This window comes from Gossypium arboreum, chromosome 3 (genome assembly GCF_025698485.1).
Source record: "Gossypium arboreum isolate Shixiya-1 chromosome 3, ASM2569848v2, whole genome shotgun sequence".
In the NCBI taxonomy this organism is placed as follows: Eukaryota; Viridiplantae; Streptophyta; class Magnoliopsida; order Malvales; family Malvaceae; genus Gossypium; species Gossypium arboreum.
Genome location: NC_069072.1, coordinates 67,047,867 through 67,072,862, shown reverse-complemented (window position 1 = coordinate 67,072,862; position 24,996 = coordinate 67,047,867). Strand labels below are relative to the sequence as shown.

Genomic DNA, 24,996 nt, shown 5'->3' with positions numbered 1-24,996 from the left:
TAGTCATTCTCTAGCAGAGTCAGCTAATGAGAAAGGAAAAGCACGAAGTTTGATTTGGTTTTCGGTTACTCCCTGATGCTTCATACTTGTGTACACTATATGGAACTCTTTAATGTGGGTGTGCATATTTTTGTTCTGTAATCCACGGAAAGTGGGTAGTAAATGGATCAAACCCGACTTTAAATTGAATGGCGTTCCTCCTACCGGATAGATTATACATAAGGGTTGTTGTTCATCTGGTGCACAGCGAGTTGGTGTATCGTCTGTTTAGCCATCTGGTTTGGTTTGTCGAATAGAAAGTTTCCTTGGTGAATGATATGGTTTCAAATTCGAGATTTGGTCGTTTATCATGTCGAATGGCTTCTCTCCATATTTGTCGAGATAATTTCTCAATTTCTGATTCAAACTCTAGAGTTCTCGATTTTGATTTGGTCATAAGATAAATAAACAAAAATTAGAAAAATATCTCCAATCCCCGGCAACAGCGCTAAAATTTAATGGACGTCGAAACCATAAAATATAATTCCTACAAAAATAACTCTAAATAGTAGTAAGAGTGGTAGTAGGGTCGAGTCCATAGGGATTGGATGTTATAATCAATTTCCACGTTTAACTTGTGATTAGAATTTTTGTCGTGTCGAAAGTCGTAACAAAAGTCGTGCCCACGATTTAAAATGGGCTTGTGAAAAAAATAAACAAATAAGTCAGGGGAGTTTTGGAATGTTTAGAAATTAAATAATTGAAACAGCATAAATAATTAGAAATTAAATTGGAAATTAAATTCAAATTTTGTAATCAAAGATAATAAGCCTTAGCCCTAGACTCGGTGGATTTCAGATTTTTCAATTGATCATTGAAAATTAATTTTCTCCTCTAAACGATAAGCTGGTTATTGCAATTAAGAATATCCTAATCACCAATTCTTCCTCTCATAGCTGGTCCCAATACGACCTGCAAACCAAACCTTACCGATAATCTAACCAATACACACGTGTCCCAAATTCAAGATTCCGGCAACCTTGCACTCTGAAGAACCCAACTTGAATTAACGACCTCAACCGCGTGGGTCATTTAAACCTGATCACTTCTTCCTTGATTTGTTCTCGGAGATCCGAATACAGCACAGCCGACTCATTTCTCCAACTGTCAGCAAACACGACTCCAACCTAACGTGCACTTTTTGACTTGTAATCGAGTTAACTTTAAGGGATGAGTTGTTAATCCCGATACTTAAGAAAAATGTGAATACCGATTGGAAGGATTTTTAGTATGGATACGTATCTCACGATTCCCGACCGAAAAAAAATCAGCCTAAAGCTAAGATGGAATTTAGTGAAGCATGAAATTATTCATACTTTGTAGATTTTGAAAGGTGATTTGATGATGATGGTGAAGAATGGGAAAGAAAGGTACTTGGAAAGCAATTAGACCAATTTAAAAAAAATAAAGAAATGTAAATGGAAGCAACAGAATGCTCACACCCAAATTGGAGGAAAAAAAAATAATTCTATCTAATTCCAATTTGAAATCAAAATGTGAAATTAAATGTGTCTTTCCTAAGTACATTAAAGCCCTATTTATACACATGGTATTTACTAATTTTGGCTTTAACCACTTCAACATATAATTAAAAGAAAATAAAAAGTAAACTAAGATTTTTTCTATTTTTGGCTTTTACAAAGTCAAAAAAATCTTATGAGTCCTTGGCTTTCTCCATATTTTTTATTCGGCCTCATTTCATTGATTGTGTTTCAATTTGGTCTTTTTCTGCTCGTTTTTTACTTTTAGCGTCCCAATTGTATTCCTAACAAGATTAAAATATAAAAGCACTAATTCAACAAGGATCAATTAAAAAATTAACCGAATTAAACTTAAAAAATCATGCAAACCAACATGTTATCAGTTACAAGTCGAGAAGCCCTATGTTACCTTGGCAAATCAATTCATAGATAAATATCATGTTAGTTGTATCTTGTTTAGGTTGTAATCGATTGAACTCTCATGATTAATTTTAGAAGTTATGAGTTTGTTAGGTATCATACTGAAATTGCATGGTAAATATGGTAAAGAAGACATTCTTGGCACTCATGTCCTAAACTAAATTTCTTCATCAAACATGCTCAAAGGTCGTCATAATTTGCATGTGTTTGTGTTTTGTGTTTTCTTGGGGGCAAGCAGACTAAAGTGTAAAGGAATTTGATTTGCCATAACTTGTTATGGCAAATTAGGTTCTTTTCGCTACTTATGGAGCTTGTAATCAAGTATTTTTAGGTGATTTTCATTAGTTTTAGGAATTATCTAGTTATTATCTTTAATTGAATAAAATGATTCTTTTTACTATGTTTCTTGGTCAATTAGGCCAATTCAAGCCCAAGGAAGCTTTAACAAGTTGATGAAGTGTGTAAGAAACAACTAAAGCTAAGGAGATAGTGGATAAGACCAAATGTCGCAACATCCATATACTAAAGTCGTAATATTGAAGTTACTCCAATAGTTAGATGAATTTTTTACCAACATCTACAAGGCAAGTAATTTGGTTCCAAAGTCGCAACATCGAGGAAGCAAAGTTGCAACATTGGACTATGAAGTCGCAACATTCAATATTGAATGTCGCAACATTTAAGCCAGTAACAAAATATGGAAGTCAATTACATAGCTGGAACAAAGTCATGGCATTAAGGAAGCAATGTCACGACATCAAACCCTTCTCTAGAGATTCGAGCAAACTGCCTGCAAAGTCATGACATCGACACTCAGCAGAACAAAAATCTACAAGGGTGTTTCCATCCATACAAGTGCCATTAACTTGTAATTAAGGGTCAGATCGACCCAATTAGGTCAAAAGACATTTCAACTATAAATATAATATTAAACCATCATATTGGGAGGCTCGCTTATGTTTTAGTGTAGAAGATTAAATAGATTTAAGGATTGAATCTTGATTTTTCTACAGTTTTTATTTCTAAGTAATTTCTAAGTTTTTGCTATTGTTGTTCATTGTTTCTTTTCTTTATTTTTACGCTTTTGTTCGTTATGAATTTCTCCATCGCAAATAGTCACAAATTAGCGTACCACCCAAGTGATCTCCAACATCAATTTCATTAGAATTTTGAGCAATCTCTTACCTTTCTACTTCATTTTTCATTATTTAATATTTTACAAATTTATTAGATTAAGGGCAATTAAAATAGGTAGTAACTAAATTCGTAGGGAGATTGATTAATTAAAATGGATGTGATTAGTTTAAAGTTAGGGTTTAAAATTGATTAATTGGATTAAATCGAACGTGCTTAAACCCTAGAATTGATGACTTTAGGATCGGATTAAGGGCAATTAAAATGGGTAGTAACTAAATCCGTAGGGAGATTGATTAATTGAAGTGGGTGTGATTAGTCTAAAGTTAAGGTTTAAAATTGATTAATTGGATTAAATCGAACGTGCTTAAACCCTAGAATTGATAACTTTATGAAGTAATTTAGTGTTGGATCTGGTGACCTAAATGTAGAATAATCGTTTGTACACTTGTAATTTTTTTCGAACAAATTGGTTAATAAAATTATTCATGGATTACATTAATATACTTTGTATAATGTCCTTATGTGTTTTTTTCATGCAAAGAAAATAAAAAGAAAATATTGACTCACTAGTTGTCTAATATTTAAACTAACACTAAGCAATATTACGTGGTCATATTGTAATACGAAAAGACAACTTATATTAGTATATGAACCTAAACATATCCTTAGTCTAATAAGAAATTAACAAACCGATTGAAAGACTAATATGTCATCTATAAAGTCCAATTGAGGAGATGTCCTGTCTTGGGCATCGGAGCAGATGACTCCCAAAAGATAGGGATATAGATGTCACTGACTAGACTGACAGCACATCAGACTATTACTAGAAAAACCAGGTTTGGAAAACACAAGTAAGAAATAAATTTAGGGAAAAACCAAAATTTTAATTTTTTTTTTCTAAAACAATATAGTGGTTATTATATCTAAAGTAATAAAAATTGTACCTTTTCGATTTATCTAGAATGAGCACTTCAACCGAGTAGTCTTCTTCGCTATCCTTAAGCTCACGTCTATTGAGTGTGGGCCCGCATCGAATCAGAAAATTTTTCACAGAAATTACTAGTGGCGTAATTTTGCAATTTCTCTAAACTTTTAGGTCAGGTTGTAAATTAAAAAAAATATTTATAAAAATTTTTTGGAATAATCTCTTCAGAGAATTTTCTCTTTACAACTTTCTCTTTAATTCAAGTGTGTAAATAATGTCTCAAGGCTCTCTTTATATGGGGAAAATTTAGAGAGTTCAATTATGATTAAACTTAATCACGTTAATATTAAGTTAATATAATATTTATTAAGATAAATATTAGATTAAATTTAATATTAAATCTTACTAAAATAATAAAATATTTATCTACAAGATAAGTATTAAATTAAAATTAATATTAAACTATTAAAATAATATTATTTTTGGAATAATTAATTTGAAATCAAATTCTCCGATAGAGTCTCAGTAGAAATGTAACTCTTCTACTATTCAATTACCGATGACCAACCGCTGCCGGCCACCGGGAAGCCGCCATCGCAGCCACTGACAATTCGTTCCAGTGATGCAAGTGCGACACCCTTATGGCACCCCGAGCTAGTTCAACTGCTGCCAATTTGACCCGGGTCAATGACAACCCGAACGGTCCGGTCTAGCCACCGGTTGGACCGTCAGCTAGGTTTCATATATCGAGCCCGGTTTGACCAATTTTTGGGTTTTGGTCTCAATTTTGGGCTCCCGGACCCAATTTACTATATCAGATCCAACTTTCAAGTTCAATTACCCATTGGGTCAATTGTCTAACTTGAAAATTAACTTCCAAAAATATCATATTAATTTTAATTTATTTGATTAATTTAATTTTACTTGATCAAAATTAATTTTTTCAAAAATCACTTAAATTTTCCAAATTAATTTTTCAAGAAAATTCTTTAATTAAATTTATCTAGTTGAACAATTCTCGCAACCCCCTAATTTAATTCCATATTGAATAAATTGACTCAATTAAATTATTCCCAAAGTCGTAGAATTTTCTTTTGATTCAAATGTAGTTCGATCAAGCTTTTGTTGAGCTAGCAGATGGACCAATCAGACATATACAATTAGGCTCTAGTGATTGCAATTATGTCCAGAAATATCGTTCCAATAACTCATAATTACTTAATCATGGAGTCAATCCACAATAAGTACCATGATTGAAAACTCATTGTTGTATACTCTTTAGAAAGTAATTCATCCAACTGTTTTGTCCTTTGTGTGTTACCCTCCTATGATATCCTTGATTTCTTTGAGTTAAATCTGTTCACTCAATACAATCATATTTTATCTCATTGTCATCATTGTGTCTTCTTAATGATTAATATGATAATTGTCAATAAATGATTATGATAAATTGCTCGTTCAAAAATAAGCAACCCGTAGCCACATTCCATATTTATCAATCTATACAATGCCAAGGAGAGGATATCATTAACTCTTTAATTGAGTTATGAATTTCACTGTTGTTAGCAAATTCATACCATACACAAATGATGTACCCAACATACCAGCTATGGGCTCAATCATCTTTAGAGCATAAGCCTCCACTTATATCGAAGCACATGAGTTGCATACGCATGGTCAGTGATATCTCAGGATTTAGGTAAATCACACCATGAATGTGACAAGTGAATTAATTCACAAACAGATTCAGAATTAATTCATTTTGGGTCCAGACCAATATATCATTCTACCAATGAATACATTTATGTCTCTAATCGTGGAGTCAACTGCTCCCATAACCAGGACTAGTCATCTCATCAATTGGGATTGTAGACAACATAATAACCCTTCCCAATATTTAAATCAAATGCTCACTTTGATTCTTTTACAGGATTACAAACTCATTTAGATTATCTATTGAAGTAAGTTGTCTTTCTTGCAATGTAAATGTTCTTTACAATGCCACTTATCTTCAATTTGAACTTTAGATAATCAATGAGTTAATATTTACTTGTCACAATTTTTCTATGCATGCAAAATATAAAAGACATAAATACAAAATATATAATAGTGAAATGTGAAACTAACTTTTTTATTTATTTATCGTTCAAATAAATAGAAAACAGTTACATCTTTATTACAATATGGGTGCATTTCTCAACAACTGCACCCAAGCATAATAGGTCTTGAATCTGTTTATAGATTTATTCACTTGTGACGTTCAAAGTGTGACATACCTTAATCTTGAGTGGATAATGAATTATGTATGCGTGACTTGTATACTTTTATGTAAGTAACGGTTGAGTTCAAATAGATAAGGAATCAAAACCTGGTGCATTAGGTGTACAACTTCTGTAGTATGTATCATCATTCACAATAGTGGAATTTCATTTCCCAAGATCCTTATAAATGATATCCTCTCATTGGCATTACATGATAGATGAAAAGTAAATGTGGCCATAAGTCGTTCATATTTGTGATGAATTACTTGATTACTACTAGATAGTAATTGACTTTTTGTGAAAGAAGATATAATAGTTATAATGAGATAAAATAGTATCTTATTGGGAGAGTGGATTTATCCCAAAAAGATTAAGGATATCCTATGAGGGTAACAGACTTATGAAAAAGTCATTGGACGAGTATTGATCGAGTTGCTTTCATAATGGTATGTCATTAGGGAGAGGTCAGTCACGATACATTAGTGGAATGACTTTGTGACTAAATGAGTTTCTAATTTATAGGAGAACAGCTGGAACTTAATTATCAATCATTTGAGTTCTAGTCGCATATGTCTAACTGATCCCTCCACTAGGTCGTTGTAACCAAAAATGAATTGCATGTTGAATCAAATGAATAGAATTTGATAGAAATGGTAAAGTTGGAGAAATGAGAAACATTCAGAAATGAATGTGATTTTCTCACTAAATGGCAATGGCCTAAAAAATTAATTTATGATTTTTTAAATTATTAATTAATTAATTAGTTAATTAATTAATTAATTAATTGAAGTTCAAAAATTGAATTAAATTAATTGGTCATAGTGAATCTATTGAATGTGGAAATATTAAATATACTTTATCATAAATTCTTTTACGGTAAAGTTGCCATGATTTTAATAGAATTGGAATCGAGTTGAGAAAATTATTTAATTGAAAAATAAATTTATTTATTTAAATAAATTTATAATGTTTATTTTGGAAAATAGAAAAACATGTATTGGGTTAGATTGAATTAGAAAGTGTTGTATTAAAAGTTCAAAAAACACTTATAATTAGACTCGATACGAGAGAGGTTCAAAAACCCCTTATGTTAATACATGGGACGAAAAACCCTAGTATATTTAACTAGGGTTGTTATCTCTCATTTCTAGTTAGACTAGGATTTTGTTTTCTATTGAAATAGACTTATACTAATATAACAAGGGTTTCGCTTCTTTTCTCTATAAATAGATGACAATGATAGGGTTAAACACACAACTTTAAGATATTATTATTTTACTCAAAAATAGCGTGAGTTTATTTTTAAGTATAAATTCTATTTTCTGAAATAACAATTCTACATGCTTTTATTAAAGAGAGAATTTTGCTTTCACTCTAAAATAAAGTAAATAATTCCTAGTCCTATGTTTGATTCGAATTTATTTAAACCCACACTCGAAACATTTCATGGTACGAGAATAGCGGAGAGTCATTTGGTTGAAAGCCGGGAACGAAAAGTATCCGTCTAACCGAAAACACAGATGCGATTTTGGATAAAGTTTATTGCTATAAATTGCACAAATCGACTTGATTTTCAAAATTTAAATTTTCCATCGTATAATAAAACCGTTTTTGAACCAAATATTTTCCAACAGTCTATGGATTCGAACCAGAGTTTGAAAATTTATTGGAACTTTTAGTTGATGGTGAGAAGAAGCAATTTTTAAAGAACTAATGAATCTTAAAGGAAACTTTTAATATTGGGGTTCTATATGTTTTGCCTATCGGAAAGATGCTGGGAATGCTTTGAGAAATGCTTCAAAATGAAGAATCTTGTGAGTTTTGTTGGTATCAGACAAAGCCGGATCGTTGATTTAAGTTTTTTTTGGCAATGTCACATTCCAGTTTAGGGTAATGTCAAAGGTAGTCTTTTGGTTTATTAAGTTGGGATGCATTTCCTCATGAATTGTGTACTTAAGTGCTTTATGGTGTTTTTTAGATGGTCTTTGATGCTCCTCCATTTCGTTTTCAGTGATTTTATAATGTCTTAGTGTTGGCGGGGTTGTATCTCTTTACGTTTCAATGATGTATCTCTTATGATGTTCGTTGATAGGTAGCGTTACCTTAAGGCTGTTCAACCTGTAATTTTTCTATTTCTAATAAATTTTTAATCCTGCCGAGAAAAAAAAGATTGTTATGGATATATTAAGCCTACGAGCCCATTCTTTGGGTTCTCTAAACAACGGGTTGATGCTCAAGGGGTCCATTGCTTTGCATTGGTGATGGCCACCACACCTTTACTATTATGATTGAATTTTTAGTTATGGATTAGTAGTAGGCATATAATGTTCCTTTTGATGGACTTTGGATTAAGACAAACAAATTAGTCACAACCATCTACTATTGAATAGTAAGGTTTTGCACTCCAAGGACATTAGTTACATGAAAATACACTAGGCCAGAACTTTTGAATATCATATTATTAATTTTTATACAAGATGGAAAGACAAGTGTTGGCTCAAGTTGGGTGAAATACTAGGGGCAATCAAGCAATAGTAGGTGAATATGATTAATAAAAGTATGGTAACTGAATTGTTATAAAGTAGTGCCAGCAGATCATGTATTTTTCCTAACATATGCCAACACTAGTCGTCTCATTTGTTGAATATAGATGTAATATCCTGATTTTGGGCCTAGTCGGAATAGTGGTTTCGTGACCACAAAATCCAAGATAGAAATAATTATTTTATGATTATTTTGAGGTCTATGATATGATTGCATGATTGTGTGAAAATTTCGTGAAGAAATTTTATGCATAAATTGCTTAAATTGAAATTAGGGACTAAATCGAATAATTTGTAAAACTTGCATTCTAGAAGTTTTTAGTATGAAATTGTTTTGAAATATTAATTAGGAGGTCTTAAATAGCAATTTGACCAATTTCTAAGTCTATGGACAAAAATTGGACATGGATGGAATTTTTGGAAAGTTTAGTAGTAAGGGCATTTTGGTCATTTAGGGGTAAAATGAATTAAAATACAAAATTAAAAGCCAATTTTGTTCATCTTCAACCCCATGGCCGGATATAGCAAGGAGAAACTATGGCTAGGGTTTTTCAAGCTTCCAAGCTCGATTGTAAGTCCATTCTAGCCCCGTTTTTCAAGTTCTTTACGTTTTTGGAGTCCTGGTAGCTCGATTAAGCTTATGCTAGCAATAATTTAACCTAGGATTTATATTTGGAAAAATACCCATAGGTGAAATTTGTGTATTTTGGTGTTTTATGATAGAATATGAGGTTTTAAATTATGTTAGACAACTTGTGCTACTTGGTTTTAAGCGAAAACTAACAAAAGGGCTTAATCGGTAAAAATACCTAATTGTCATAAGTACATGTTAGAGTGAGAATTTGATGTTGCCATAGAAGGGAAAAATGATCAGCATGTCATAAAACATAAGAAAATAGGCTGAAGTTTAATTTACGAGCTTTGAGGCAAAAGTGTAAATATGCAAAAGTTTAGGGGCAAAACTGTAATTTTTCCAAAATATGATTTTAGGTCAATTTGAATAATGTGAGTCCTAATTAGACTATATTTTAAATGATAGAGCAAGGAAAACTAAAATTCGGGCTAAAATGGGGAAAATACCAAGTTGTGGACGAAATGGTAAAAGTAGCCATTTTCGCATACGAGGTAAGTTCATGTGTAAATGTAGTAACATAATTGTCATTTTAAGCAATTTAATATTGTTTATATGATATGATGCTGATTATTATCATGAAATATTATGCTTTGTGGTTATTGTTGAATAATATGTAATTATGTGAATTACTTGATGAGTATGAACTATCATCGAAGTATCAATTTCGATATTCCGTGGAAGATGGAAAAGATGTGTGATCGAGGAAAACGCCCGTTTGAACCTTAGGAATAGATTAGGATACAAGTGACATGTCACTAGGATGGTTGAGCATCCGAACTCGTTGAGTTGAGTCCGAGTTCACTTATGGATGCAAATGTCCGAACTCGTTGAGTTGAGTCCGAGTTCGTGAGATGTAACTAGGCATCCGAACTCGTTGAGTTGAGTCCGTGTTCACTCATGGATGCGAACGCCCGAGCTCGTTGAGTTGAGTCCGAGTTCGCTTATGGGCGGGTTACATAGTAGCTTGGCTACATATGTGGCACTTATGTGCAAACTTTCCATGTATCCGAATTATATTCCGATGTGTTCAACGGGTAAAATTTTACTCAAGCGGAGGAATACTCGAGATGAAAGGGACGTATTGGTAAGTCTAGTGAAATGAATACTTTGAACAGGTATGTACTTAACCCTCGGGTTGAAAACTCGATATAACAACAATATGGTAAGATGATAAATGAAAATGTGATATGAATGTCTCGGTGATGATTATGCAAATGATGTTTTATCTTTGCTTATATAGTTATGTTACTTGCTATTTGCATGTGAACTTACTAAGTATTTATGCTTACTCCCTCCTTTTCATTCCTTGTAGTGTTGACAAGCCAGCTGGGAAATTAGAAACGGTCGGAGGCACGCTCACACTATCCGTATACCATCTTGTAATAATGGCTTGTATATTTTGAGTATGACATGTATAGCATTATAATCATTTTGTGTATATGGTCTTATGATATGGTTATTGAGTGGTATGGAAATGCTTGGTAATGATTAGCCATTGGAATGGCTAATCATGATCATATATGGTGTTATGTATGCTAAATTGCTAGCTAATCCATGGAAACCATAAAATAGGTAAAATTTATCATAAAATAGATTCAGACAGCAGCAGTGACGTGAGTTCGAAAAATCACTAAAAATAGTAGAGATACAATTAGATGATGAATAATATATAGAATTGAAGAATTATGAGTCTATTTTCATATGGATGGAACAAAATAGGTATATAAGTTATATTTTATGAGATGTTTAAATTTTTGTGAAACAGGGCCAGAGCAATTTCTGGATCCCCTGTTCTGACTTTGGAAATTCACCATAAATTGTTCAAAGATAATTAGAAGTCATAATTTATATGAACAGATTCCTTATTGAGTCTAGTTTTATTATGAGTAAACGGTATAGTCATTGAAACTCTGTACAGGGAGATATTTGATTCGTAATACACAGAGGTCAGAGCAGTCAAACTCTGAAACAGGGGAGACTTTAACTAATAAACTGTACTAATTTGCTCGACCAAAAATTCTATAAAAAAATTAGTAAATAGATATATGAGTCTAGTTTCAGGGAAAATTTACAGAATTGAATTTCGAGTTTCGTAACTCGAGATATGAATTTTTAAGTGACTGTGACGCAGATTGTTAGCTTGACTAAAAATTTTAAAAATAAATTGTTTGAGCTGTTTAAGTAATGAATTAAGTCTATTAACACCTCGTGTTCGACTCCGGCGACGGTCTCGGGTACGGGGCGTTACAATAGAGGGAAGCAAGCGTAGGGTTGGTGTGTGTTTCTAGGGTAAGGCTGATGCTCAGACATGTCTGGGATCAACAAGAGTGTTATAATGTAGTCTTTGAATGTCAATCCAACTATGACGGCTGTGTTGAGCAGAAGAAAGTTAGTTCACTCTTCAGCAGATTCAAGTGGGTCAAAGAAGGTTTGTTAGTCTTGCTAGACTGTACGACGCTAGTCTAGGGTGAAATTTAAGCAGACATGGTCAAATGAAGTTGGAGTCTTCGTACCATATAAAAAAATAAAAAGAGAAGGGTAATTGATAGCTTCAAATCCAATGTTCTTCTCAGAAGAAAATGTTATATCCATCTAATGCAGGACACATGAAGGATGACTAAAAGAACTACAAAACCATACCTGTAACATCCCGAAATAGGGCCTAGTCAGAATAGTGATTTTGGGACCATAAATTCGACGTGAGAAAATTCATTTTTATTATATTTATATGGTATAAAATTTCACGGAATGAATTCGTGAAAATATCGTTCGAAAATTTTGACGTTTGGGCACTCAATTTAGTCAAAAGGACTAAATTGTAAAAAGTGCAAAAGTTGAGTTCTACATGTTAGAGGTGTCAAATTGTTATGAAATTTTAAATTGGAGGTCCTTAAATGGTTATCAAACCATTTTGTAATTAGTGGACAAAAATGGACATGGTATGATATGTTTTTAAAAGTTTTTCATTAAGGGCATTTTGGTAATCTAATAATTAAAAGAATTAAAAAGCTAAAATAAATCAAATTTGTCCATCTTCTTCATGTATCAGCCGAATCTACCATGGAAGCCATGGCTAGGGTTTGGTTCAAACTTCCAAGCTCATTTGTAAGTGATCTTGAACCCCGTTTTTAATGCTCTTTACATTTTTAAAGTCCCGGTAACTCGATTTACCTATTTCTACCATTATTTTGAGTTAGGGTTCATGTTTAAAATTTTACCCATGAGTGATATGCATGTATTTTGATGTCTAATGGTAGAAAATGAATGTTGGGTGTTAAATAAATGACTTTCGCTAAGTGATTTTCGGTGAAAATGCTTAAAAGGACCGTTTTGTAGAAATTATAAAATTTGTCATAAAAGTGTGATTTAGTGAAAATTGTGGGCTACTATAGTTATGAAAATTATTTCGCTTGGCTTAAAGTGCAAGGAAATTGAATAAATCATTTTACGAGCTTAGGGGCCAAAGGGTAAATAAGTGAAAGTTTAGGGGTAAAAATATAAATTTGTAAAAGTATAATTTTTGGCTCAATTTGAATAATGTGAATAATAAATGAACTATATTTGAAATGTTAGATCAAGAAAACCAAGATTCAGACTTAAATCGGGAAAGTTTGAGATTATGGACTAAATTAGAATAGTTGGTCATAATTGTATTCGAGGTAAGTTCGTGTGACTAAATAAGCATGTTATTTTTGTTATTGTTATTTTACTTGAAATCCACTTTGCTATAATTGTATTGAATTATATGTTAATGATATTGTGTATGGGAAAGTAATGAACCCCATGAAGTAATCAATAGCTCAAATGTCGTTAACATGATATTGGATGATTAAATATATTAGAAGTTTGATGGAATATGATGTTTCTTTGAAACGAGTAAGTTTGTGTAAAAGTAATTCATCAACTTCATTATCATGTGCTTAATACTTGATATTGTACGAAATGTGGATTTATGCCTTTATTGGAATTGACTTATGATGATTTAATGAAAATGTAATGATAGCTTTGTATCTCGAAAATCCCAGGTGACTCTGAGGAATGCTTAAGATTCGGGTATCATGACACCATATTAATGTGTGCCAGTGTAAAATCATGTTTGGGACATGGCATCGACGATGATATGTGTGCCAGTGTAAAACCATGTCTGGGACATGGCATCAGCGATGATATGTGTGCCTGTGTAAAACCATGTCTGGGATATGGCACCGGCAATGATATATGTGCCTATGTAAGACCATGTCTGGGACATGGCATCGATGATGATATATGTGCCTGTGTAAGACTATGTCTAGGACATGGCATCGGCAATGATATGTGTGCCTGTGTAAGACCATGTCTGGAACATGGCATCAACGATGATATGTGGATTCATGTAAGACCATGTCGGAGACATGGCATTGGAACTTTATTTGGTGTATGATAATCCCGAGTGTCCTTTAGTATTTCGGTGGTTCAACAGGCCAATCAAGATGGGATAAAAAGTGGAATAAAATGGGTAAGAATGTATAGTACATGTATGTACACTAAGCTTATGGTTATTGAAACTTTAAAATGTTGAGATATCAGTGAGCTAAGATGTATGAATTATGATTATGAATTTTGTTGCAATATCATGCTAACTTATGTTGTGTATTTGAACATGGAATTCATGAAATGGTGAGTTCACGATTAGTTGAAAGTGAACATATGATAGTTATCATTATATTGCACTAAAATAGTTTTAGGATAGCAGTTGTAGCTCGATTTTGAAAATCCACCAAAAATTGTGTAAATCGAATTAGAGACTTAATAAGATATGAAATTAAAGCTTATTGAATCTAGTTTTACATAAAAGAAACGGTGTAAGCAAAAGAATTTCATATTTTGAGATATTTGAATTTTTATGAGATAGGGTCAGAGTGATTTTGGGCTCCCCTGTCTTAACTTTGGAAAATCATTAAACATTGTATGAAAATAATTGTGGGTTAGAATTCGTATGACTAAATCCTAAATGAGTCTATTTTCAAGAGAAATAGATGGTAACACTATCCTAATCCCGTAGTGTAAGATAATTAATTTTTATTATAGAGATGTCGAAGCTGTCAAACAGCAAAACAACGAAAACTTTAAAGAATAAATTGTACTTATTGACTAGATCAAAAATTCTGAAAATTTTATGGTAAGAAGATATGTGAGTCTAGTTTCAGGAAAAATTAGCAGATCTTGATTTGGAGTTCTGTAGCTCAAGATATAAATAAATGAGGGACTATGACTCAAGAAAACAACTCGACCAGAACATAAGTAAAAATATAATTATGATTGTATTACCTTGAGAAACATGTTGACCTATTGCTTATTATTTTCATACAGACTTACTTTAATAAAGCTTAATCCCTCTTTTCCATTTCTTTAGCATTGACAGATTAGCTCGGGGTTAGAGATCGTTAGAGGCAGTATCACACTATCAAGTCATCACCTTTGGAGTAGTGACATATATGTATTAAGCACATTCAAGTGAGTGGCATGTATAGAGACTTAGTTTTTATGATAGATGTCATTATGAATAGCCAAATGTATTGGCTTATATTGATTCATTGTATACGGCCATGAGATGTGGCTCATAATGATGGTGACTTGTAAGCCTAGTTATCCATTCTAAGTTCTAATGCTTGTGATGCGATGATGTGTTTATGCTTGTGGGACATGCATGATTGGTCTTAAGACATATGTGTATAATAAATGCTTCATGACCAATCGAAATGGTCATAGCGATGAAGTAATTGTATGATATGGAAATAAGACAATGATGATTGGACATGAATGCTTGATGTTTAAATAAGGTCACTTGATAAGTCGCTGATCATGAAAATTTGGTATAAACGATCATCATATGACAGGGAAAATGAATATGGATTGTTGTGTCAAGATTTGGCATTATACGATTATGTGTAACTCATGAACGATAGCATGTTGATGTTAAGAATATACCTTAGTGAAGTATGCTAAATCATTAAAATGATGCCATGATGAATATCTTTAATGTGCGTAAAAATGTGAGGGATTAATCGTAACAAAAGGCTTCGAAAATAACCTAAATGCTAGCTATACGGGCAGAGACACGACCATGTGTCTCAGCAGTGTGGAGGACACAGCCTAGCATACGGACGTGTGGCCTGGCCGTGTGGTTCAATTTGTTTTGCTGAAGTCATAAACAGAGAGTTACACGACCTGAGGACACGGGCATGTCCCTGTGTCCACACGGTCGTGTGACTCTATTTCATGAAAATTTTTCCTAAGTTTTCCCATAACTTTCTAAAGTTCTCGATTTAGTTCCAAACCGCTTAATACATGTTTAAAACCTCCAAAACTCGTGTATAGGACATTATGCATGTGATTGAATGTTTTTAATTTTATGGCCCGATTTTATGAAATTGTGTACGTTTAAGTCCGGTAATACCTCGTACCCTGTCCCGGCATCGGATACGGGTAAGGGGTGTTACAAGACCAACTAAAGCTAAGGTAGGCCATGGTCATCCATATGGTAAAAGATGAGCAATGGAAACTATCTACACACAATCACCAACCGACTTACTACTAACCCATCTTCAATTCATCCTTAGTTTCTTCTTGCCTCATTCTACACCTTGCACAAAAGGAAATGATCTTGTATCAAAGCATTTCAAAATTATCAACATTTATATCCTATTGGTTTCAAATATATATATATGTATATTTGTTTGTAACAAATATTATCTCACCCGATCTTAATAAAGCTTTTAAACTTGAGGCCAAAGTAAATTAACACATACCCTTCGGGTATATTGAAAATAAATTAAATAAAAAACACAAACCACAAATTTAATAAAATGTAATCATGATAATCTTTTAATCTTATTTGGAGAATTAAAAACTTAGCTATCAGTGTATCACAACTTTTTATTTTGTGAACTAAAAATTAGGGAATCATTCGTATTTATTTTATCACAATTAAATTTTATTACCAATGTAATTATGTAACATTAGAAGTTAATATATAGAAAAAATAATATGAGAGAAGTAGTAATAAGGAACCACAAGAATGCATATAATCATATTATTTATCCACCAAAGAAAAAAAATATAACCATATTATAAGAAATCTTAATTTGAGTTGTTCTATAGTTTATGGTATGTTGTTAGTATAATGCTACAATAATAATTAATCCCATTTCTTGACATTTTTTATTCTGCTAAATATAGCCTTGTGTTACGGGTTACAGATTCAAAATTCGTGATTGTTGTGCACAGAACGTCAACTTATTAAATGAGACTCATTTGACCCACATGAATGGGTCTAATTCGTGAAACTTGTGGAGAAACCCATCTACTTGAAACATTGGTGGCCCAATGAAACACTCTAGTAAAACTAGAGCTATTAAGGTAAATAGTGCAAATCTTAAAAGGATAAGATTGTATAAAGTTTAAATCTCATAGGACTCTCAATTGTAGATAGGCAAAAATCTCAACTGTCGATGTAACTCAATCTATATCGTTGGTGTTGGGAGAGCTCTACTATAAATTGAGGTCTTCCACATCATTTAATTCTTTAGGCACAAACACATGATGTGCTCTATTTTTCTTGTGGCTTTTTGTTCGTTAGTAGCTTTTTTTGTCTTTCGAGTTAGCTACTGCCTTGCTTCATTGCCTTAAAGAATTTCTACACTAATTTAGGCAAGATTTGAACCTAAGAAATCTCTTAAGGTCACGCGATTTGCCAAACTAAAATTTTAGCCCCGTGACAGTTAGTATTTGAACCAATGTTTGAAGGTATCGATTGAGATGACAAAAAGAGAAAATAAACAGAATGTCCCAATGGAGACTAGTGGAAAGTCTAGGAAAAATAGCAGATCAAGGAATATGATGTCAGTTTTGGAAGGTCAGGTGACCAATCTTAAGGAATCCATGGGAGGTGGGAAAGAAACACTCAAGATAGTTGAAGGATGCACAAATGAGTTAGATTCAATGAAAGTGTAACTCAAGTACTGTATGGCAGAGGCTCTTAGTGCCAATCGAGATGTGTTGAAAGAGGCCCTAAAATGCCACCATGGGTGAATAGACTGAAAAGTTAACTAAGAGGAATGATGTTCTTGAAGCTTCGATTAAGGCTTTGAAGGAAGAAACTAAGGCTATGATGGTAAAGATTGAGGAGCTCGAGAGAGAGCTTACTATCTGCAGAGCTACTATGGGAAAACGAATGTTGGATTCCATTTCTAAACAGTGTAAGCTGGATATCCCTAAGCCGAAAAAGTTTGAAGCGACGAGGTTTGTGAAAGATGTGTACAATTTTTTCTAGGGGATGGAACAGTACTTTCGTGCAATAAGCATCGAGGATGATGTCACTAAGGTAAACCTATTACAGTTTCTTTTACTGATGTCGCTATTTTATAGTGGCATCGTAGGTCCATAGATGAGAGGCAAAATGGTACCACAATTGGGACTTAGGAGGAGTTTCAGAAAGAAATGAAAAAAAAAAGTTCTAGCCGCAGTATGCTTAGGAGACTCGGGTTAAGTTGTGACGACTTACGCAACAAGATACTGTTCAAGAGGATGATAGAAACTTAGTGAATTGATACTTCAAATCTCTAACTTGAGTGAGAAAGAAGCTTTCTACTAGTTCAAAGACGGGTTGAAACCTTAGGCAAAACAAGTTACGTCGACAAGGTATCACTAAGCTTATTGTAATCATGGTTGAGGCGGAATCCTTTATCGAACTTGGTTCAAGTAAAGACAAGTTCAAATCTTCCAAGTAAAAAAAAAGGAAAATGGTGAGAGAGACTATGAGAAATATAGAAATGGCAACGGTAAAAATAGTGGTAATAGGAGACCGCATAATGGGAAATAGAAGCCCATACAAAGAAATTTGTTTTTTTTTACCATTTGAAGTGGACGATGAGCCAGACAGAACATCAATGAGACTTGGTTCAATTGTGCATTCTGTCGAAGCCAAAAAAGTTAGATAGAATGAGAAGAAGCCGTGAAGCACTTATGTTGTAGTTCGCATAGGATGCAGGACTGTCCAGATCAATCCAAGATGTTCAACATCAGTAAAGAAAATGAAGCGGAGCCTGTTGAGAGTGAGGCTTTAAAACTTGGGTCGATGATACTCAATTTTGTAAAGATAAAGAGGAATTGCAAGCGAAATGAGTTGATGTATGTGGACATCAACATCGCAGGTTAAAGGAAGAGTATTCTTATTTATACGGGGGCATCAAACTTATTTATATCACAGAAAGCTGTGGGTAAATTTGGTCTCTCAGTTAGTTAATTAACTAAAAATATCAAGAATGTTAATTCCAAATATGTTCTAACTGTGAGAGTAGCACAAGGAATTGAGGTGCAAATTGATCAATGGAAATACAAGGAAGACTTTGAGGTAATTTACTTAGATGACTATGACTTCGTGCTTGGCCTAAATATCATTGACAAGATTTATACTTTGTTGATTCCTTTTTCCGACTGCATTTGCATCTTGGGTACTCGACAACAACAATGCGTTGTGCCAATAAGTTGAGACACAAAGGGTTGAACCAAGGTATTTTCGGCAATCAAGCTAACCAAAGATGTTCCATGTGGTAAGGATATTGACTTGGTAGATCAGAGTGCTATAAAGACCCTCTTGAAAATACTAGAGGGGCAGAATACTGTTTTGAAGCCTGTTGAGTTATCAGTAGGGCTACCACCTATGAGAAAGGTGTGTTATGCATTATACTTAAGGGAAAAGTGGTGATGTAAATTGGACAGTGGGACATAGTAAATGCTACAATCGAGGTACATCTCAAACACAGATCTAGTGTTTTGCATTATGACTTATTGTTGGCTTGGCAAAAACACAAGGGCCCTTTCAAAGTTTTGAAGTAGGTAAGCCGATGGGCTTACAAACCAAAGCTAACAACAAGACTCAAGATAAACTCGGTGTTCAATGTAGGCATGCCTAAGCCTATTTTTGTGGATCAAAAGGATCTCGATCGAGGCAAGTCACAATGGGGGCAAATAAGAGCAGTGGCCTCTTACAATCAAGATGTACAAAAGAGAAATACAGTGCGAGTTAGGTGATGACGGAGACATAAGCCTAGGCAAACAATCCGAGAGGCAAAACTACCCGACAGAGAGAGTAGTTAAAAATTAACTGAGGCATCGAGACCATTCTAAGATGAGTCAAACCAGTGCCATTCCAAGAAAGCAACGAGGGCATCGTGAGAATAAGTGAGGGAAAATGTCATAGGCTGCGGATCAAAGTCGTTAACATTGTACATAGAATGTTCCATAGAGGATAACTTATTAAATGAAGCTCATTTGACCCACATGAATTGGCCTGATTCGTGGAACCCTTAGAGAAGCCCATCTACTTGAAACCTTAGTGGCCCAATGAAACACTTCAGTAAAACTAGAGTTATCAAGGTAAATAATGTAAATTCTAAAAGGATAAGATTGTATAGAGTTTAAATCTCTTAGAACTCTCAATTGTAGATATACACAAGTTTCAACTGTTAATGTAACTCAATTTGTACCGTTGGTTTTGGAGGAGCTCAACTATAAATAGAAGCCTTCTCCCTCATTTGTATTCACTTAGTTGTAATCATTTTTTATTAATTGAATACTATTGATAGTATTTACTCAAAACACTTTGTGTGCGATATTTTTCTTGCGATTTTTTGTTCGTTAGTACCTTCTTTTATCTTTCGAGTTTGTTTCCCCTTTGTTTCAATGCCTTAGAGAATTTCCGCGAAAATTCACATTTCAAAAGTAAGCTAACTTATACAGGATTTGAACTTAAGAAATTATCTAAGACCACGCGGTTTACTAAACTAAAATTCTAACCCCCGTAACACTTGGACATGTTTAAATAGTTGCATATAAGTATATTCAAAATGTAAAAATGAAGTCTCTAATGAAAAAGGGACAAAGGTTAAGTTAATAGTGTACATGTGTTGAAAGAAAAGGAAAAAGAGAATGAGCAAGTTGGATATGATTTTCAATCTATTAAAATGTTCAAGAGGTAGAAAGAGTTGGTGAAAGAAATAGAAATATCTTGAATTACTAACTATAATTTATACTTTTATGTAATGTTTTGGTAGGGTTGGCATTGTCAAATGCTACATTACTTTCATTCTTCATTTTTCTTGAACAACCGTGTTCAATGTATATCCAAATACGAGTATAGGGATATGATGCTCTAAAATACCTTCTAAATACATTAAAAATTACATAAGCCCACATCAACAATATTCTTGTGTCCAAGCAACATAGGTCATATGTTATATTTCTTCCACTCTTCATTTTTCTTGAAACACTCGTTTTTGACATATACCTAGATACGAGTATAAGAATATAATCCTTCAAAAGCCCTCCAAATATATGAAAATAGGGAAAAAAAACTAAATATATAGGTGTCAACCATATACTCATATCAGAGGAACATAGGTCACATGCATGGTTAAAGAACTATACTGGTCCAATTAGAACCAAATGCCAATTTAGTCCAAAGGTGATGCATAGAACCAGTAATTAGCTGAACAAGTAAAAATGGGTTACCACTGCACCCAGTAATTGTTAGTTAGCTTTGAACGTTTAAACACTTGCTTTATATCAGAACTGTACTAAAGCCAAATACGTACCTTTATATTTATTTACTATATTTCTCTTATTTAACATTAAATTATTTATATTAATTTTTAAATCCTTTTTAATTAAAATGGTCAATCAAACTGCTTAGACAGGTGAGCAGTAAGCCAGTTTGACCTCTGTCTGGTTTTTTCATCCTTGGTCTTCTAGGTAGTAGGTGCACCGCATTGGACAAGTACGATGCGTTCATCAACATATGTTTGATATTTAAGTTTTAATGTCCATTCAATGATGGATTATATAGCATAACATTGTAGGAAAATAGATTTAATAAGATTGTATAACAGCCCAATATCAACCATTTGCAAAAAGATTAGATTTAGTCTCACCAGTTTAGCCCTTCTTGTGGCAAACTCCGACTGTAAAAGGGAAATTCAAAGAGAAAAATGGCTTTGAACCATAACGGTAGGTTCCCATATACTGATTGCGGCAGTGGAATGAGAGGGCTGAAATCAGAAAAATGCTAGACTCAGTAACTTCCTACCTTAGTTCATAGTTGAAGAGATTAAATAGCAGAAAGATGACAAACCTAGTTGTTTCCTTGTAAATCCTATATGCAGCAACATTCCCGAATTTCTTGTCTGCAGACTCCTGTGTCCCATACATGTAATATAACATCAGTTAAGCAGATTGCAAAATTGTGGCAAAATATTACAATATAAAAAAATGAAGGTAAGAAAACAAACCTCGAGCAATGGTAGGCCACTAACAAAAAGAAGCAGCAATGTCAGAAAGATTGGCCCAAGAATCACCAGCCATTCAGCACCTTCAAGTATAGGAGTAGAGGCAACGAAAATTCCCCACCAAAGAAAAATCTAGCCAATATTTGTTAAGAATCATTTGGAGGAATTATTTATCAAAGGAAGGGATCTTAGAATAAATCAAGCACTAGTAGTAGCTAGAGTCATCTAGGGAAGCAAAGCAACCAGATGCATAACTGGTGACACTGGGAAATCATGATGCTCACCTCACCAAAATAGTTTGGATGGCGAGAGTATTTCCATACTCCAACATTGCACCACTTTCCTCTGTTTTCAGGGGAATTTTTGAAAGAAAGCTTTTGCTGGTCAGCTGCAGCTTCAAAAGAGATACCCACTGACCACATAATCCACCCTATGATGTCTTCAGCCCGAACCGATGGATCTCTATCACTAGCATTAACCACGGTTACAGGTAAAGACACGGTCCAGACCCAGACAGCCTGCAATGCATGTAAAGATTGTGGTGCAGTAAAGTTTATTAGATGTCACACTGATAAACAGCAAAGAAATGGGTGTGATCAGACAGATAAGAAGACCTGAAATATCCAGAAAACTGCTAATTTCCCCAAATTACTGCGCATCTCATCAAAACGTCGATCCTCGCCCCATTGCAAAATTCTGAACGCATTTCACATGATATTGGTAATCTTTCAATTAAATCATCAAATATATATAAACAAAAAAAGAAAAGGAAAAAATAGTTAATAAAATTTCATACTATTATACCTCATCAATAGAAAAATTGCCAAGCGTAGCCCCCATATTACTACAAGCGAAGTCAATACTACCTGGAAAGCAGAGTTGCAAAATCAGTACATACAAACAGGAGGTGCAAGAACAGTATAAATGAGCTTTAAGAACCATCTAAAATGAGTCAACACCTAACAGATGAAGAACAGTTTAAACCAGTGAAGTTTGAAGCAAACTTTTACGCAGTCAATCCAAATTACCTGACGAAAATGCCATGATCCTTTAATTATCAGAGTCAACACAGCAATTATAACAAAATTCGTGCTTCCTGAGCAAAAGAAAACAAAGACGATATCATTTAGAAACCAATGAATTCACATTTGAAGAATTGTATGAATTGTTATATGGGTCTTTACCTTTCCTATGCTCTAATAAAAGTTTAAAAGAACAATTAAAGAAGCTAAATTTATGGATGAGGTACCTGCAAAGTCAGTGACTTTATCGAACTTGAGAAGAGCAGTGATTATAAAGAAAAATATTTGATATCCCAACTGCACAAGCAAAACCCAAAATAAATCAAACATCAATTATTTTGGAGGGAGAGAGGGAGAAAATAAAAACATACAGTTACAATGGCAGTTAGAGCTAAGAAATGGGAATCTAAAACAGTTGCCATTTTGTTTGATCGGAAATCCTGTTTGCTTATTCTGCTTCCAATTTGTTTTGCTTCTGATTAAAGCATAGGCTTAAGAAAGGGGTGTGGTAACGGGCGATGGAGGAAGATCAAACAAAAATAATTAAAATAATAAATTTAAGAATAACAAATAAATATTCAACCATAAATAAATAAACCATTATTTGATCCCATTGAGAAATGCTTCTTAAATTAAATGAATTCCCACAACCCGTTAAACAAAAGTAATATTGCACAAAAAAAATAATGAAGAGAAATTTATATAGGCTAATTAATTACATCCAAATAAGAACTAAATTTAAACTAAATTTAATAAAATTTAATTAATATATAATAAAATTAAGTTTTAAATCGATTTCAATATAATTTAAATTCAATTAAAATTTGAAACTTATCATTTTCCTTAATAATTTTGTCTAAAAATTTTGATTCGTATCATTTTACTAAAATTATTATAACTTAAGATCTCAACTCGAAATTAAGTGATTTAAAATATATTTTAAAATTAAAAATAAACCTTTAAATGCTATGAAAAGATATTAATTCAGAAATAATTAGATCTCAACCAAGTCGAATGATTTTTAAATTTAAAAATTAATAGCCTTCATAAATAAAATTTAATATTTTCACTCCATGTATCAAAATTGATTTGCTTTTGTAGAAGGTTTATAGCCGTACTGTACGGGTGGCTATGAATGAAGTTAGTCGTGGACGGTTTATTGCCGTACGGTGCGAGTGGCTATTATTTGAACAGCAATTCTAAGTGCTTATGGATATGAAATGTACGTATACCGTTCAAAACTTGGGTTGCGTGCTTGCTTCAATTTCTTACACCCTCCTTTTTAACTCCAAACCTGTTTCCAAAGCTAAAAATTTATAATTACTCCTAAATTCCATTTCCAACCCCAAATATTATATGTCCAAACTCTCATGTTACTTTCCAGCGAGGTTGAAACTCAGGGCGAAGCCAGAAAAGAATTTTAGGAGTTGAAGAAAATTTTAATTTTTTATAGTTTATATATTTATAATTTTTAAAGTATTAAATTAAATTTTTATAATTTTAGGGAGATCAAAGTATAATTTTATTTTTACTAATTTAAAATTTTAAAAAAATCTAAAAGGCCTAAATGAAAATTTTTCATTTTAGGGGGGCCGGGGCCCATGCCTGCCCCCTGATTTCGCCCCTGTTGAAACCTTTCTGAAATTAAATTATAATTTTTATAATAGTAAAATATAATTTTATTATTTTAATAGTTTATATTTTTATAATTTTAAATAATTAATTAAATTTTTATTATTTATAAAGGATGAACATGTAATTTTATATTTTAAAATTTTAAAATTTTTACAATACTTAAATAAAAATTTTCTATTTTTAGAGTTGAGACCCAGCCCTTAACTACACCTCAGCCCACATGCTATTGTTAACTTTCCATTTGCTAAAAGTCATTTTTTTCTTAGAATAAATTACATTATTAGTTAGTAAATTATAATTATGTTTTAGTCGCTAACAAAAAATAAAATAAAATTTGAATATTTAATTATTTAAAAATTTTATTTAAATTATATTTGGAAAAAAATTGATGTAGATAATACTTAATAGAAAAAATCATATAACATTAATTTTAACAATTCGATTACTTAAATAAAAATTTTTAAATAGATTAATAACTAAAACAAAAATTATTTATAATTTAATGACTAATGATATAATTTACTCTTTTATTAACTTTTAAGTTACATTTAACTAATTATATGATAATTTCAATTA

General features: G+C 32.7%; 1 protein-coding gene across 5 annotated transcripts in view; it reads right to left on the bottom strand.

The window, feature by feature from the left end:
* The window catches only part of LOC108454119 (uncharacterized), a 28,229-nt gene extending 4,695 nt beyond the window's left edge, over positions 1 to 23,534 (bottom strand). Inside the window, exons 1-10 of one of the 5 annotated variants that reach the window (XM_017752445.2) lie at positions 23,157 to 23,527; positions 23,013 to 23,082; positions 22,792 to 22,859; positions 22,568 to 22,629; positions 22,378 to 22,459; positions 22,048 to 22,281; positions 21,767 to 21,895; positions 21,610 to 21,671; positions 21,410 to 21,526; positions 15,717 to 16,062 (exon numbers count right to left, since the gene is read on the bottom strand). In XM_017752445.2, coding sequence (XP_017607934.1) covers positions 16,014 to 16,062; positions 21,410 to 21,526; positions 21,610 to 21,671; positions 21,767 to 21,895; positions 22,048 to 22,281; positions 22,378 to 22,459; positions 22,568 to 22,629; positions 22,792 to 22,859; positions 23,013 to 23,082; positions 23,157 to 23,207 — 924 coding nt within the window. In that variant the 5' untranslated portion in view covers positions 23,208 to 23,527 and the 3' untranslated portion in view covers positions 15,717 to 16,013. The other 4 variants (XM_017752446.2, XM_017752443.2, XM_017752444.2 and 1 more) reach the window with 4 other exon arrangements.
* Between the last annotated feature and the right edge of the window lie 1,462 nt (positions 23,535 to 24,996).